The following is a 16975-nucleotide window of genomic DNA, read 5'->3' as shown; positions in this document are numbered from 1 at the left end:
AATGTTTAGGTGGAATCTTCTTTCTTGTAGTTTGGAACCATTGCCCCGTGTCCGCTTCTCTGGAGCAGCAGAAAACAACCTTTCTCCCTCCTCTATGTGACATCCTTTTATATATTTGAACATGGCTATCATATCACCCCTTAACCTCCTCTTCTCCAGGCTAAACATGCCCAGCTCCCTTAACCGTTCCTCATAAGGCATCGTTTCCAGGCCTTTGACCATTTGGGTTGCCCTCCTCTGGACACGTTCCAGTTTGTCAGTGTCCTTCTTGAACTGTGGTGCCCAGAACTGGACACAGTACTCCAGGTGAGGTCTGACCAGAGCAGAATACAGTGGCACTATTACTTCCCTTGATCTAGATGCTATACTCCTATTGATGCAGCCCAGAATTGCATTGGCTTTTTTAGCTGCCGCGTCACACTGTTGGCTCATGTCAAGTTTGTGGTCAACCAAGACTCCTAGATCCTTTTCACATGTACTGCTCTCAAGCCAGGTGTCACCCATCTTGTATTTGTGCCTCTCATTTTTTTTGCCCAAGTGCAATACTTTACATTTCTCCCTGTTAAAATTCATCTTGTTTGTTTTGGCCCAGTTCTCTAATCTGTCAAGGTCGTTTTGAAGTGTGATCCTGTCCTCTGGGGTGTTAGCCACCCCTCCCAGTTTGGTATCATCTGCAAATTTGATCAGGATGCCCTTGAGTCCATCATCCAAGTCATTGATAAAGATGTTGAATAAGACCGGGCCCAAGACAGAACCCTGTCTTGGCCGTCCAGGCCGTCCAGGAATAGCAAGAAGGCTCTCCCCAACCCTCCAGGAACAGGCGGTGCAGCCGGGGTGACTCAGGCCTCTTTCCCTGGAGCAGAGCTCTGCAAGATGGGGGTGGTTCGGAAGGTCCCAGCCCCTGTCTTTGGCTCCAGCAGCAGGAAGGCGACGGGAGAAGAGAATCTCTGCAAGGTGCCTCGCCTTTTGGAAGCACACAAAGCCCAGGAGCCCTTGCCAAGGGGGCCGCCCTCTTGGGCCTCCTTGGCGCTTGGCGGTTCCTTCTCCTTGCCAGCCTCCGGGTCTGACTGGGAGGAAAGGCGTTTGGAGCAGCAACTGCTGGGCATCAGGCAGAGGCAGCCCAGAGGGAAGAGCGGCCCCTCAGCAGCCGCCCACAAGAAAGGGAGCCAAGCTGCAAAACGAAGGGGCGGGGGGAGGGAACGCACGCCCCTGGGCACCCGCCTCTCACCATGGGGCCACAAGCGGCAGCAGGAGTCCCCACCAGAGGCCGCTCATCCTGGCAACCATCACTGCATCTTGAGGGAGCGCAGAGAATCTCGTCTCCACACCCCATCTGGCTCCCCAACTGCGGCAACCTTTCTTCACGGGGAGCTACACCAACCCCAGGACCCCCCATGCTGCCACTTCCAGAACCTTTTCCAGCTCCACAACATCCTTCCTGAGGTGAGGCGACCAGAACTGTATGTCGTATGTATTCTAAATAGATTTGCACAATGGCACTTTTATTTCCCATTCCTTTCTTACGGATCCCTGGCGGGCATTCGCCTTTGGCACAGCTGCCGCATGCGGGGTCAACGTCTTCACTGAGCTCTCCGCTGTGGCCTGCAAGGTCCCCTTCCTGGCCAGGCTCTGCCAGTTCTCATAGGGGGGCTGGTGGAAGGGACCTGATTCCAGCCAGGCCATTTTGCCATCTAGCCTGCATTGTCTACTCCACCTGGCATCAACACAGAAGGGCTCGTCGACTCCCATACGACTGGGAAACACCAAAGACTGGCGCAGAATCTGGGCTAGCAGGCCCCCCCCCAAGAGTGCCCAATTTGGGCTAGTGGAAAGCACCCCTTCTCCACCACAGCTTCCAGGCCAGACCCACCAGCCAGGCTGGCAGTGGGACCAGGAGGAATCCCCTTTTGCCCCAAAGCCTCTCACAATGTCAGAGTTTCACGTAGGTAAGAGTTTCCAAAGTTTCACTGTTCTTGTGACAGGAGAGCCTTTTGCAGGAGACACCAGGATTTAATCTGGGGCCTCCAGACATGGAGAGTTGCCAGCTGTGCTGCATGATGGGCAGTGCCTTGACACTGGAAATCAAAAGGGTTCTCTTGTGGCAGGGGGGGGTCCCAAAGAGCAGCAGCCCCTCCCAGAATCTGCTTTCTACTCCCCTTCCGCAACCATCAGGAGCATCTGCTGCAGCTGCACAAGGGGCCTCCCGCTACCTGCCTGCTGCTCATTGATCCCAAGGGGGGAGCAAAAACCCCTCCTCCCCCTGTGAGCGGTGCCTTCCCTCCCTTTGGGAAGCAGGGTGGCTGTGGCCACAGCAGCTTAATTGGTGGCAAGAAGGTGACCAGATTACAGGGTTAATCCTGGCAGGAGCCAAGTATAGTTGGCTGCAAAGTGATTGTAGAGCAGAGGCTTAGAAGATACAGCTCCCTGTGGAATAAGCTCCACACAAGAAGGTAATGGAACGGATTCAGGGCCCAGGCTCTTCATTAGCATTCACCCTGTAATTTTGTCATGAAAACTGCGCTAGCAGAGTGTGGATCATTTGCATAACAAATTGCTGGCCAATTTGTAAGCAGGCAATGGAGAAGGCAATGCATTGCCAGTACCATACAAAGACAGTCTCAAACCAGCAAGGATTGCTGCAGAGCTTGGAGGGGGAAGAAAAGGCACAGCTCTGAGGAGCTGCTTCCACCATGCAGGGCCTGCACAGCGAGCACCGTGCAATCCAGCCCCTTGCACCGGCTTTGTTCAGCGCTCCTCTGCCGGCTGATGCACGCAAGCCTCACACCTGATACGGTCAAGGTGCATCGCCAGAGAAGAGAACCTGCAGCAGACACTGGGGCCACCCTCTGTGCTGAGCCTTCCTCCTCTGGGTGCAGCACTCCCTGCCATGAAGGGCCAGGCTGCCACTGCAGTGCTATAGTTGGCTCAGGCCTTCGCTCCCCGCTTTCCTGGGGCCAACTCCTCCTCCTTTTCCAGCTTCCAGGTGCTTTAGCTGGGTTGGCTGCTTTGCCTGTGTGTGCCCTGACCAGACACACCTGGAGGTCTCCTTGCTTCAACTTAGGAGCCCTTGCTATGCCTCTTGGGGAGGGTCCTGGAGAGTGTTACGGAAAGGGGGGGGAGAGGAAGGGGCACACTTGCCTCACATGTGCCAGAACTTGCCCTGTTGTGGGCCTGAGGCTGGCAAATGCTAGGAAGAGGCTGCAGGAGGCCCTTCCCTCAAGGCTCAGTCCAGCCACCCATTTCCATGCAGAACAGAAATTGCATTCTGTTTGCAAAGAGCCTTCCTTGGGGTGGACCACCCTTGACTGTCACTCTTGGTGGACATCTCAGAATCTCAAGTAAAATGTCAGTCCTGCTGGACTAAACACTGAACCATCGTGGTGTTTCCATCAGACAAAGAGGAGGAGAGGGCAGAGGAAAAACCAAAACATCTCTCTGAAGCACTTAATGGTCCAAAAAGCATACAGCCCCGCCCCCTGCTTGGCGCACCCCCACATTCCCACCCATTTCTCACTTCCCTTTCCACAGGTGCTCTTCACAGCTCAGAGCCCTTGCGTTTGACGTTTGCTCCAATTCAGCAGCGGATTGCACCAGAGGGGACGTGGAGGGGCAAATGGAAGTGTGGGTAAGCCCCAAGTGAGAGATCCTGGTCAGGGACCAACAACCAAGCACCTCAAAGGCTGTCGCTTCCTGCTGCAAGCCTTCCAGAGGGTTTTCCTGCAAGGGACAGGCAGGAGGCCCACGGACCCGACCGCAGCTGCAGCCGTTTCGCTGTGGCAGAAATAAAAATTGGGCAGCCAAGTACATAATTCCTGCTCAACAGCGTCAGCAAGATGGCCCTCTCCAAAAGGCATGGTGAAAAGCCTTTGGGTGCTTATTATTCCATCTCGAGAAAGCCACCCTGCCTGCATTTTTAAGAATAAGCCAGCACCGAACGCCTGAAAGCAAATCTTTGGAGTTTCCAGTGAAGGAAAAACAAAGGAGGCCTGCTTCAGAGAAAGGAAGTCTGGCTTCAAAAGCCACAACATCTTTTACTCTAATTAACATCTTTCTTCCTGGTTGCCTCCTTGCAAGGAGTGATTAAAGATTTCTTCTTGTCCTAAGATCAGTTGCAGCCAGCAATATTTCATTCACATCCTGTGAGGATCAGTTCTGGACCCCTGTCCCCAGGTTGTCCCTTTCTTTGCCTTGATCCTCCAGGCACCCAAACACTGCTGCCCCAGAATGCAGGCACCTTTCCCAGGGCCACGTAGCTCAGGCCCAATTCTGGCATGTGGTACAGAGGCCATTTCACAAGCCCTCGCACTGAAGGGAGCAGCCAAAGCTTCTGCTCATGCTGCTTCTCTCTGCCCAACCATGGCTGCAGAGTGATGAACCATGACTTGGATGATGGACTCAAGGGCATCCTGATCAAATTTGCAGATGACACCAAACTGAGAGGGGTGGCTAACACCCCAGAGGACAGGATCACACTTCAAAACGACCATGACAGATTAGAGAACTGGGCCAAAACAAACAAGATGAATTTTAACAGGGAGAAATGTAAAGTATTGCACTTGGGCAAAAAAAATGAGAGGCACAAATACAAGATGGGTGACACCTGGCTTGAGAGCAGTACATGTGAAAAGGATCTAGGAGTCTTGGTTGACCACAAACTTGACATGAGCCAACAGTGTGACGCGGCAGCTAAAAAAGCCAATGCAATTCTGGGCTGCATCAATAGGAGTATAGCATCTAGATCAAGGGAAGTAATAGTGCCACTGTATTCTGCTCTGGTCAGACCTCACCTGGAGTACTGTGTCCAGTTCTAGGCACCATAGTTCAAGAAGGACACTGACAAACTGGAATGTGTCCAGAGGAGGGCAACCAAAATGGTCAAAGGCCTGGAAACGATGCCTTATGAGGAACGGCTAAGGGAGCTGGGCATGTTTAGCCTGGAGAAGAGGAGGTTAAGGGGTGATATGATAGCCATGTTCAAATATATAAAAGGATGTCACATAGAGGAGGGAGAAAGGTTGTTTTCTGCTGCTCCAGAGAAGCGGACACGGAGCAATGGATCCAAACTGCAGGAAAGAAGATTCCACCTAAACATTAGGAAGAACTTCCTGACAGTAAGAGCTGTTCGACAGTGGAATTTGCTGCCAAGGAGTGTGGTGGAGTCTCCTTCTTTGGAGGTCTTTAAGCAGAGGCTTGACAACCATATGTCAGGAGTGCTCTGATGGTGTTTCCTGCTTGGCAGGGGGTTGGACTCGATGGCCCTTGTGGTCTCTTCCAACTCTAGGATTCTAAAATCAAGTCTGACGACTCGAGGAGTCCAAAGGGAGGCAATGCCTGGCCCCAGAGACAAGGACCGGAGGCAGCCTGGGAGGCATCAGCCAGGAAGGTTAGCAAAGGGTTGTGGGGTGCCGACCCTCAAAGGCATCACAATCAGTCCTGCAGGACAGGTCTCGGCCAATCACTCTCTCTCTGCCTTCCTCCTCCTGCGGCTGAGAGGCAATCCCCTCACTACAAACACCAAGGCCCCCTGCCTGCCTCCACCACAGGGGCTCCTTACGCCCAGACCCTGCACCACGCAGCGTCTTCATGGACTCTCAAGCCTGCAGCACAAAGGGGAGGAACGCCTTCACCATGTGCTGCTTTCACTCAGCTCTCCTCCTTTATCGCAAATCTCTGAAGCACCAAATAATATGGTAGTTGCTATGGCAACTGCTTGTTTTTATTGAACTGTTCTAAAAAGGTCAAGAAACATCAGCTTGGCTGATCCTGCGCAGACCCCTCCTAGCAGAACATCTGCTTTGCTTTAGCTGCCTGCCCCAGAACAGCACACGAGTCTGCAAGATGCCTCACCGCCCCTTGACCCGGTCCTGCAAGGGGCAACTTGCCTGGGGAGCTGCTCTGCCCACCCAAGGTCCCATGGCCTCAGCCCCTTCAGGTGCCCAAGCCTTGGCAGGGGGTCGGCTGCGGGCTCTTTCAGGAAACCCCCAGCTGACAGCCCTAGGGAGCGTAGACAAAATGGACAATACATCAACCAGCACAGTGACCAAAAACGGAAGCCCAACTCTTCAGGGCTGGGATAGCTCAGTTGGTAGAGCACGAGCTTCAAGCCCCACGTTGGGCAAAAGATTCCTGCATTGCAGGGGGTTGGACTAGATGACCCTCATGGGTGACCCTTTCAACTCTATGATTCTATGAACTCTAAGTCTCAAACACAAGAGTCACTCTAATAGGATCAACTTTCTGTTCACTGGTGAGACAGGACCAAGTCTGGAGCAGCAAAGGTGGGTGGTAGAACAAAAACAGCACCCCCCCCAAACAAGGATGCACCCCTTCACCTGAGCACTGTGGATCCCTGGCCCAGCCTTCCTCCTCGGCCTCCTGGGAGCTGCCATGTGCTGCTCCTGAGACTCATCAGAAGCCAAGTGGCAACTGGTCCCTGGGTGCAATCCTAGGGCAACGGGAGCCAGGCTGGCAAACAAATGTCTCAGGTCAGAGACACATTGGCAAGAGGCCAGAGCACACAGGGCCTCCAGATGCCACAGCTCAAACCGGCTTCTTCACTTGCCCCCCCAGTCCCAGCGCCTCCCGCAAAAGGGCTTCCTTGCCTCTGCCTCAGTCACAGGCCCTCCTGCGCTCTAGGCCTCCCAGCCTCCACTTCTCCACCCAAAACTGAGAGTGATGGAGAGAGTGGTGCACATAACAAAAAATGAGTGGCAGCATCTGACGAAACAGCCAAAACCCAGGCGGCTCCACGATGGCTCCCTCCAGAGATGGTTTTGGACACCTGCTGAAAACCTCTGTGCTTCAGTAGCCCTGTCCAGGCAAACAACTAGGTTGCCTACATTTGTTTTTAAAGTTTTATCAATTTTGTGGGGGTTTTAAAAAAAAATCACACATATATTTTACATTAGTTGGTTTGTTGGTTTTACTCATGTTTTATCTATAATTTTTTGTTGCATACCGCTCGGGGAACTTTTTGATCGAGTGGTTTCTAAATGAGCATACTCAAGGCTGCAGGTCCTGCCGCCTGACAGCACATCTGCGGCTCCTGCACCCAACGTCCCAGGGCACCTTCTTGTGAATAATTTGCTGTGTGCTTACAGCATAAAGGTGCACATCCATTGAGAATGAAGTCACTGCGTTGAATGGGGCTTGCTCCCAGTTAAGTGGGCACAGGGTTGCAGCCCAGACTTCGGTTTAGGATGACATGGGGGGAAAGCATGGTCCTTTCACCTGTGTGGCAGGCAGGCATTCTACAGGTTAAGCCTTTCCTCATGTGGAAACGCCATTATAGGAAAAGCTTCACCTGTACACCTTCTGTCTGCCGTAAAATTACATGTGTGGATGTACACTTCTTTTGAGGCCCTCCACTCCATCTGCAAAAGAAATCACAAATCTGCACATGACAGAAAGCGTATGCAAATCGTAGGCTAATCTGTGAGTGGGCCAGAGGGCCCAACCCACATACAGTGCACATAAGAACACAGTAAGAGTCATTGGTCAGGCCAATGGCTCATCTAGTCCAGCATCCTGTTCTCACAGTGGCCAAACAGGTGTCCATCATGGAAAAGCAGGATTTGAGCCCAAGACCCCTCTCTCCTCTTGGGGGCTTCCAGCCACTCCAACAAAATGAAGCCGAACAAAACCAGCAGGATTTCAACTGACAGCGGCTGGCCCAGTAAAAGCCTCTCCATCGACCGCCATCCCAGTGCAGACACACACACCCGTCAATACTAATTCTCCTGGCCCGCCAGGCATAAGTAATCACCTCCCAGTTCATCCTGTAAATTACAGAAGAATTCCTCATAGTTGAGCTGCTCCCATGGGCATCTCTTTCGAGGGAAGGGGCACTTTCTCGGGGCAATGAATGCCCCTCTGCGGCACGCCTCAATTAATTACCGTATTAAAATACGCTCACATTTATATTGCAAAGAGCTTCTCAACTGATTGGCGGGGAACTGGAGAGGGTTTACTCAAATCCCCAGCCCCCAACTCCCCGCTGCCATTTGCTGCAGGTTTGAAGCCAAGAGCCTCTGATTTCTTTCTGAAGAATGGAAATAAGGACCAAGGAAAAGGAGGCAAAAGGTAGATTCCACAAAGGCTAGACCAGCTGCCTGCTCAGATGTCACTCATTTCCCCTTCCGATCTCTCTGCAACTCAAGGTCTTTTCTTGACAGGCATAAATGCGTCTTCTGATCCCAGACAAAACTATTTCCTGGATTCTCTCTTGGAAGATGTGCTTCCTTTGCCAGGCCATCCCTCTCCTCTGCTCTGGGTCTCCTGCAAGGGCAGGACAAGGAGTCAGGGGAGAAAGAGGGAGGGAAACCCTGGCCTAATCTGCCCTGGCTCTCCCAGGTGCACCAAAAGCATTCAGAAAAGGGACAAAGACTTAGCTCCTCACCCTACACAGGAGGAAGAGAGATCAGCAGGTGGCTGCTCTAAAAGCAAGGAGCAGGAATGGTTCATGTGAGGCCATCCTTTGCGCTTGGAAGGGAAAGGGAAGGCCGGCTGCACGAGGAGCCAATTCTCCAAGGGGCTGAGGAAGAGGAGGCCAGAATACGTGGCCAGCCTGCCTGAAGGAAGCCTTCGCCCTCACCCAGCAGCAGGAGAGGCAGGGAAGAGGCAAGGAGGACACCAGAGCCAGCAGGCCTGGCAATGGGCTGGAGAGGATGTTCAGCCAAGGCTCTCAGTAAACCGGTTCTTCTCTTCTGTTTGGATCCCTAGACAGCAGAGGAATAGCCAAACTCCAGCCTTGGCTTAGAGACATAGCAAGTGGGGGTTGGGAGGCTGTGGGGGGTGGATTGTTCTTGGCCCCAAAACACATGGAGCTTGCACTGTCCTTCCCAGGGGGCTCTGAGATGGGAATAAAAGAGGGGGCTGGTGGGGAGGGGTTGCAGAAGATTGCAACCAAGTATGTACTTCACAGATTTGCAACACACCAATTACTCATCTGCTTGCTAATTCCCTTTCTACCCCACCAGCAGCAGCCCACCCTCTCCTTTGGCATTGGGGAAGGGGGTGGCACTGCCTGGGGGTGGCAATCCACACTCTCCGGATCACACTCCCCCTGCCTGCTGCCCTGGCCCCTGAAGAGAAGGTGCTCAAGAAATGGGATTCTGACACTGGAGGCCAACAATCAGCTATTCATTCTCACCTGCTGAAACCTGGAACCAAAGGAGATGGGGGATCCTCTGTGACAGGAATTTTGGTTGCTGCCAATGCAGAATGACAAGATCACCCATCTTGGTGAGATGGACTTAGTTGTGCGCTCATCTGCTCCTCCCAGATGAGGAAAACAGAGATAGAGGACAGCAAGAGGGCTGCAACTTCCACTCCACGCAGATGGACATCCCTGGAACCTTCTGTGGTGTTTGACAAACACAAGCCCTTTCTTCTCTGTATGAAACATTATGCTTGCCCACATGAAGGCCTTGCATGTTTCAGAGCTCATCTCTCGTGCGTGAGGAAGACCATGATCCAAGTCTTCTGCTAGGAAAGAGGTGCCTATTTGCCAAATCTGGCTCCACCTTGGCTTTGACAGGAAATTGGCTTGTCGCCTTTTGCTCTTGCAAATTAAAATGCTTATTTTATACAGAGCTCTTCAAGAAAGAGTCTGTGCAGAAATCACATTGCCAATCCCTCACCGGAGAAACTTTTTCTTTCTTCCCAACTGCAGCTCAAGTTGCTGCCTTGGATGGCCCCGCCATCGCCAGCTAAGCCAACCTGCCTGCCTTTATCTTGTTGGCTGTCTTTAGACTTCCATTGTACTTTATAAAACATGCATTTGCCAGGTGGTTTCTAAGTATCCCTAAATCTTGTGGGCCACAGCTGAGTGGCAGAACATCTGCCTTGCATACAGAAGGTCAAAGGTTCAATCCCTGGTATTGCCAGGTAATGCTGGGAGAGCAATGCTGCCGGAAATCAGGGAGAGCTGCTGCCAGTCAGTGCAGACAAATGCTGAATTGGATGTAAGGCAGCTCCCTGTGTTCCTAAATGCCAGGGCTCTGTGCAGAATTTCAGGAGTGGTCTGGGAGAAAGGAGGGGGTCCCTGAGCCCCAGGATCACACAGCAATGGCCCTCTGGCGATTCAGCCCTCACTAGCTTTAAAATCAGGGGCCCCTGCCAGCTAAATGCTGGAGAGGGAAAACTGGCTGAGACGCCTTTCGCCTCTTCTTCCTGCCCTCTTGCAATGACCTGGATACGAGCAGGAGGGGAGGAGAGCTACCTTCCTCTTGGACCAGCCTTGTCCCAGCCCCCCCCCCCCCGCCCCCTCAACATGTGGTGTGTTCTGCTCCAGAGGCAGGAATTCAGGGAAAGCCCCTGCCGCCCTGAGATCTGGCAGCTCAGAGGGCCGCATGTAGAATCCACTGCTTGCCCCACTTAGATGGTGGCCTGGAGGAGCTGGGAGCAGGATCCTTTCAGCAAGCCAAAGCAGCTCCCTGCGTCCCCAAAGGCTTCTTAGTTGAGACCCCCTGAAAAGCTCCCCAAACAATCTGCCTCCCCCCACCAGAAAGAGCCTTTGACATTCTGCTCCTGCCTCCTCCCAGAAAGCGAGACATCTCACCATGGCTTAGTGCAGTGATGGGGGGCAATGTGGCCCTCAACCCTCTCTGTCTGGCCCCTGGGACCCTCCCAGGCCACCCCCCACTAGCCTTGCTTTGCCCCTGCTCCTTGAGTGTCCTTGACTAGCTGGGATGGGTCTTTGGACACAGATAAATCTTCTTGCCTGCCTGGGGGAGGAGGGAGCATGTGCAAACACTGGACTTCTGCACAAAGGTCACCTTCACATGTATTGCTCTGCCCACCTGTGGCCCCTGGAAAGCTGCCCAGAAGGGAATGTGGCCCTCAGGCTGAAATTGCTTCCCCACACCTGAGAAGACTAACAGCGAGGAATATTTTCTAAGAACTGGTTCAATCTTCACCAAGAAAGCATGTCTGGGGAACAGCATAAGCTTAAAATAGTACAAACCAGTTTCACAGCAACAAATCCTCTCCCTGGAGCTGCCAGGCAATGCTGTTCAAGAACCTCTGCTTAAATAATTTACTTAAGTGGAAGATATAAAATATTCACTGCTATCACTTGAAGAATCTGGACTTTAAAAGCAGTCACATCCCAACACATCCAAGATCAACAAATGGGCCCAGGTGTCCTGTGGGTAATGCCGAGGGGTCTAACCTTCCTGCTTTGCCTAATCTGAGGTTGCAGCCTTGAATCCCAAGTGCTCCAAACTGCACCCCACTTCTGTTTGATCCTGAGAAGAGTTGGTGGGAGAGAGGCATTGCGAGGACCAAGCCACAGAGCTCCCTCCATCCCAGAATCCTTTGGCAGTAGAAGTTAGCCTTGTCTAACTTCAAGGGTCATCCAGTGCAAGATTTGGCCCTTGCCCAAATTCTGCTGTGTGATCATGTGAGATGCAACAAGTCTCATCTGGTCCTTCCAGCCAGCAGCCTGATGCGGTGAGGAGGGAGGTGCTTTGCTCTTTGACAATGGTGATACTGCCATCCACCTTCAAGCGGAAATAAGTTTCCACCTGCTTCACCTGTCACAAGGATCTCTGCTCTGATTGGAAGAGTCAAGAGTTTCCCTTCCAACTCTACAATTCCATGGTTCGACACTGAGGCCAAACTGTGGGAGAGGCCATCAAGAGAGACCTGACAGACACAAAACGGCCACCTTCCCATGAACGGCTCCTGTCTCAAACCCAACTGCTGGTTGGACAGCAACGAAACTCCTCTGAAGCTGATTGGTTAAGGAAACAGACTGCAAACACCACCAGGCCAACTGGAAGAGTCAGCTTTCTATGCAAAACACACACAGAACCCCTAAACTATTTGATACTGATTGAAAAACAAAGCCATGGAGAACATGCCCCCTTCCCCTGGAGTCTCTCTGGAGGTGCTCTGAATGTCTTGTGTTTACCTGATTCAGCTACGGATTGTTAAATTTAGTCCAAGGAGGCTGTAAAAAGAATCTACACAGCAATTACGAGCCCTTCCATTAGGCTGGCAAGCAGGGGAATCTCCGTTTGATATAAATCTGAAGGAACGTGCCTCATCCTCCAGGGGAAATCACAACAACTCAACCTTCACACACAAGTATTTGCCTCTGAAACTTGCTCTGAAACCAGTGAGCACCTGTGACTTCATTCTCCCAAGGAGACCCCACCCACCCATGTCACAGCTGTGGGGGGCCATCTGCTTCCCTCTCCTACAGGTACCTCCCCTTGATCCTTTCATGGGGGTCCACTCAAAGGAACTCTTCCATGAGGGAGAGGTGCAAACCCCGAAACCAAGAGGGGAATGAGTAGAGTCTGCTCCACTTTTTCCTGGGACTCAGCTTACTTCTTGCAAGGAGCCCGTCTTGTCACAAAATCTCTGCAGACCCCTCAAGTTCCTGCTGGAACCATGCAGCAAATGTAATGCAGCTTCCTCTAAGTGAATAAATGAGGAGGAATAAGTGCAGCTGCCCCTCCAAGGAGGCTACTGGGGAATTGGGTCAGAAAGGCAGAGGGGAAAGGCAAGGGGGGCACCAAGGAGGCACAGGAGGAGGAAGAGGAGGAGAGAGGAATCAACAGGAGCCTCACTGAGGGGGCGGCGAGTGAGGGGGGCAGAAATGCAAGGACTGGCATAGGTGCCATCCACCAGGCAGGGGAGAAGATGACATCCCCCCACCTCAGCCTGCAATCTGGAAACATGTCTGAGCAGACCATGGAACCATCTGCTCCTTGCTATGGGCCAAGGGTGGGCAGCAGCTACTGAAGCAGGGAGCCAGCAATGCTTTGGCTCATTAATGGGAAAATGCAATGTCAAACTTCCAAGGCACATCAAAGCTGCCCATCTCCCCTGGCAGGCGTACAGATTTGGGGTCCAGCAATTGGCCATCCTTGCCCCCCCCAGTCTTGCTTTGCCTGTACACACAAGCATTTTGTTGATAGCAAGGGAAGCTCTAGAGGAGATGGGCACGTGAGCCGGAGGACCCAGAGCAGAGGCCATCACCTGCCAGCTGCAGTGCTCCCACTCAGCAGAGGATGAGAGGGTTGGTTTTATTTCATATGTTAACAGATCTAGTCATACCATAATTCCTGCATCCACTCATGGAGACTTCCGTACCCTCTTACATTTCTCTGATGAAAACAGTGGTGTCATAAGGAAAAGGATATTCTGGGATCAAATCAGAAACCGGAACGGCTTCTGTAAAACCGTGACTGTCCCTGGAAAATAGGGACACTTGGGAGGGTCTGTTCACAGCGATTGATATGACAGATGTGCTATGATTCTGTTTTATATTGATGTTTCTTATTTGTATGTTCAAAAAACCATTCAACAAAAATATTTACAAAAAAGAACAAGGGGCCTTATTTCCAAAACAGACAGGATCCATGTCCATAATGTTATCCATTGTTAACCTTGAAATGCACAACACATAGCTTTTAAGCCTTCAACAAGATGTCCACTAGGGCTGGGCGATACCAGCTTTTCAACATCGCAATGTATCACCAGCCAAACGTCGTGATATAGTGATGCGCTGCGATTCTGGAAAGCAGAGGGGGAGAAGCAGCCCCTTGAGGCTCTGGGGTGAAACCACCTCAGCTCCCTCCCTCGGTGGGAGTGGCAGCGGCTTCACCCCAGAGCCTCACAAGGCCAATGCAGCTTGTTCCTCCCTCGGGGCACTGGCAGCAGAGGGACTCAGGAGCAGGCAGGCTCCCCCCGTGATATACCGCCGGGGGAAGGCGCCAATGTGCTCTGGCCCTGAGAGCGATCCTGGGTGATGGATCATCGCCCAGGCCTAGTGTCCATCAGACTACATTTCTGTTTCTAAGAACATCAGAAGAGCCTGGCTACAGCTGGATCCGGCCAAAGGGGCCTCTAGTCCAGCATCCTGTACAAACAGTGGCCAAGCAGATGCCCACAAGCAGAACCTGAGCACTACAGCAGCAGCCACCGCCACCACCCTCTCCCCCCACTTGCAACTCCCAGCAGCAAGTATTCAGAGGCCCACTGCCTCCAAGTAAAACGCTACAAAGCTGCCGACGTTGGGCTTGAAGACCAGAAAGTGAAAGAGACCACCTGTTAAGAACTGGACGCTGTTAAAAGATCGAAGGAGAATCCATCTAACAACCTGTGGGTAGTTTGAAAGTGAAACCAAAAGAACCACCTCTTGAAGTCATGGTTGCAAGAGATAAAGAAAAGAATATTGATGCCCCCCCCCCCATTGAAAGTGAAGGCAGAACTTAAGGCTGGAGAGAAGAATTGGGATGGACTCATAGTCGCTGGCCCTTCATGGATCACTGCCTTGCCGTGGCGAAGGGGCTTGAATAACTCAGAGAAGCTACGAGCTATGCCGTGCAGGGCCACCCAAGATGGACAGGTCATAGTGGAGAGTTTTGACCAAACGTGATCCACCTGGAGCAGGAACCGGCAAGTACAGCAAACTAAATATGACATAATAGGCATCACTGAAACCTGGTGGGATAAGTCCCACGATTGGAATGTAATAATGGAGGGATACAATCTATTTCAGAGAAACAGACCAGACAAGAAAGGAGGAGGAGTGGCGTTATATGTCAGGGATGTGTATACCTGTGAAGAGATCCAAGATTTAGAACCTCAAAGCCAAAGTGAGAGCATTTGGGTCAAAACTAAGGGAGAGAAGAATAACAGTGACCTCATTGTGGGAGTTTACTATAGATCCCCAAGCCAAACGGAGGACATAGATGATGCCTTCCTGGAACAGATGGCCAAGCATGCAAAAGGAAGGGAGATAGTAGTAATGAGGGACTTCAACTACCCGGATATTTGTTGGATGTCAAACTCAGCCAAGAGCATAAGGTCAAACAGATTCCTCATTGGCCTTGCAGACAACTTCATTGTCCAGAAAGTGGGAGAAGCAACAAGAGGAACAGCCATTTTAGATCTGGTCCTAACCAATGTTGATGACCTGGTTAGTGGGGTAGAAGTGGAAGGATCATTAGGCACGAGTGATCATGCTCTTCTGAAGTTTACTATACAGCGGAAAGGAGCAGCCAAGCATACTAAGACTCAATTTCTCGACTTTAAGAAAGCCGACTTCATAAAACTTAGGGAAGTGCTGGGTGAGATCCCATGGACAGTAATACTAAAAGGAAAGGGAGTTCATGATGGCTGGGAGTTTGTTAAGAGGGAGATAGTAAAAGCACAACTTCAGGCAATACCAATGAGACGGAAACATGGAAGGTGCCTAAAGAAGCCAGGGTGGCTATCTAAAGAACTTTTAACTGAGTTAAGATTAAAAAAGGATGTGTACAAAAAATGGAAAAGGGGGGAAACCACCAAAGAGGAATTCAAACAAATAGCCAGCACGTGTAGACACAAAGTCAGAAAAGCTAAAGCACAGAATGAACTCAGGCTTGCTAGAGAGGTTAAAAGCAACAAAAAAGGCTTTTATGGGTATGTTCGTAGCAAAAGGAAGAACAAAAAAACAGTGGGGTCACTCAGAGGAGAAGATGGTGAAATGCAAACAGGGGACACAGAAAGGGCTGAACTCCTCAATGCCTTCTTTGCCCCAGTCTTCTCCGATAAAGAAAACAATGCCCGACCTGAAGAATTTGGAGCAAATGATTCAGCAGAGGAAACACAGCCCAGAATAACTAAGGAGATAGTACAAGAATACTTGGCTAGTTTAGATGTATTCAAGTCTCCAGGGCCAGATGAACTGCATCCAAGAGTATTAAAAGAACTGGCAGATGTGATCTCAGAACCACTGGCAGTCATCTTTGAGAATTCCTGGAGAACAGGCGAAGTCCCGGCAGACTGGAGGAGGGCAAATGTTGTCCCTATTTTCAAAAAGGGGAAAAGAGAGGACCCAAATAATTACCGCCCAGTCAGTCTGACATCAATACCAGGGAAGATTCTGGAGTAGATCATTCAGCAAACAGTCTGTGAGCACCTAGAAAGGAATGCTGTGATCACCAATAGTCAGCATGGATTTCTGAAAAATAAGTCATGTCAGACTAACCTGATCTCATTTTTTGACAGAATTACAACCCTGGTAGATGAAGGGAACGCAGTGGATGTAGCCTACCTTGATTTCAGCAAGGCATTTGACAAGGTGCCCCATGATATTCTTGTAAAGAAGCTGGTAAAATGCAGTCTTGACTTTGCTACCACTCAGTGGATTTGTAACTGGCTGACTGACCGAACCCAAAGGGTGCTCATCAATGGTTCCTCTTCATCCTGGAGAAGAGTGACTAGTGGGGTGCCACAGGGTTCTGTCTTGGGCCCGGTCTTATTCAACATCTTTATCAACGACTTGGATGATGGACTCAAGGGCATCCTGATCAAATTTGCAGATGACACCAAACTGGGAGGGGTGGCTAACACCCCAGAGGACAGGATCACACTTCAAAACGACCTTGACAGGTTAGAGAACTGGATCAAAACAAACAAGATGAATTTTAACAGGGAGAAATGTAAAGTATTGCACTTGGGCAAAAAAAATGAGAGGCACAAATACAAGATGGGTGACACCTGGCTTGAGAGCAGTACATGTGAAAAGGATCTAGGAGTCTTGGTTGACCACAAACTTGACATGAGCCAACAGGGTGAGGCGGCAGCTAAAAAAGCCAATGCAATTCTGGGCTGCATCAATAGGAGTATAGCATCTAGATCAAGGGAAGTAATAGTGCCACTGTATTCTGCTCTGGTCAGACCTCACCTGGAGTACTGTGTCCAGTTCTGGGCACCACAGTTCAAGAAGGACACTGACAAACTGGAATGTGTCCAGAGGAGGGCAACCCAAATGGTCAAAGGCCTGGAAACGATGCCTTATGAGGTACGGCTAAGGGATCTGGGCATGTTTAGCCTGGAGAAGAGGAGGTTAAGGGGTGATATGATAGCCATGTTCAAATATATAAAAGGATGTCACATAGAGGAGGGAGAAAGGATGTTTTCTGCTGCTCCAGAGAAGCAGACACGGAGCAATGGATCCAAACTACAAGAA

The 16975-nt window shown here is 51.1% G+C and overlaps 2 protein-coding genes across 5 annotated transcripts in view; one reads left to right on the top strand and one right to left on the bottom strand.

Moving 5' to 3' along the window:
* TTC28 (tetratricopeptide repeat domain 28) overlaps positions 1-16975 on the bottom strand; it is a 109662-nt gene that overhangs the window by 30105 nt on the left and 62582 nt on the right. The gene's annotated exons all lie outside the window — the stretch shown is intronic.
* LOC128403966 (uncharacterized) lies at positions 794-4149 on the top strand. The gene is made up of 2 exons (XM_053369180.1): positions 794-1443; positions 3529-4149. The coding sequence occupies exons 1-2, from the start codon at positions 874-876 to the stop codon at positions 3559-3561; spliced, it is 603 nt and encodes a 200-aa protein (XP_053225155.1). The 5' UTR covers positions 794-873; the 3' UTR covers positions 3562-4149.

This window comes from Podarcis raffonei, chromosome 16 (genome assembly GCF_027172205.1).
Source record: "Podarcis raffonei isolate rPodRaf1 chromosome 16, rPodRaf1.pri, whole genome shotgun sequence".
NCBI classification, from domain to species: Eukaryota; Metazoa; Chordata; class Lepidosauria; order Squamata; family Lacertidae; genus Podarcis; species Podarcis raffonei.
This window is presented reverse-complemented; position numbering and strand designations above follow the sequence as displayed.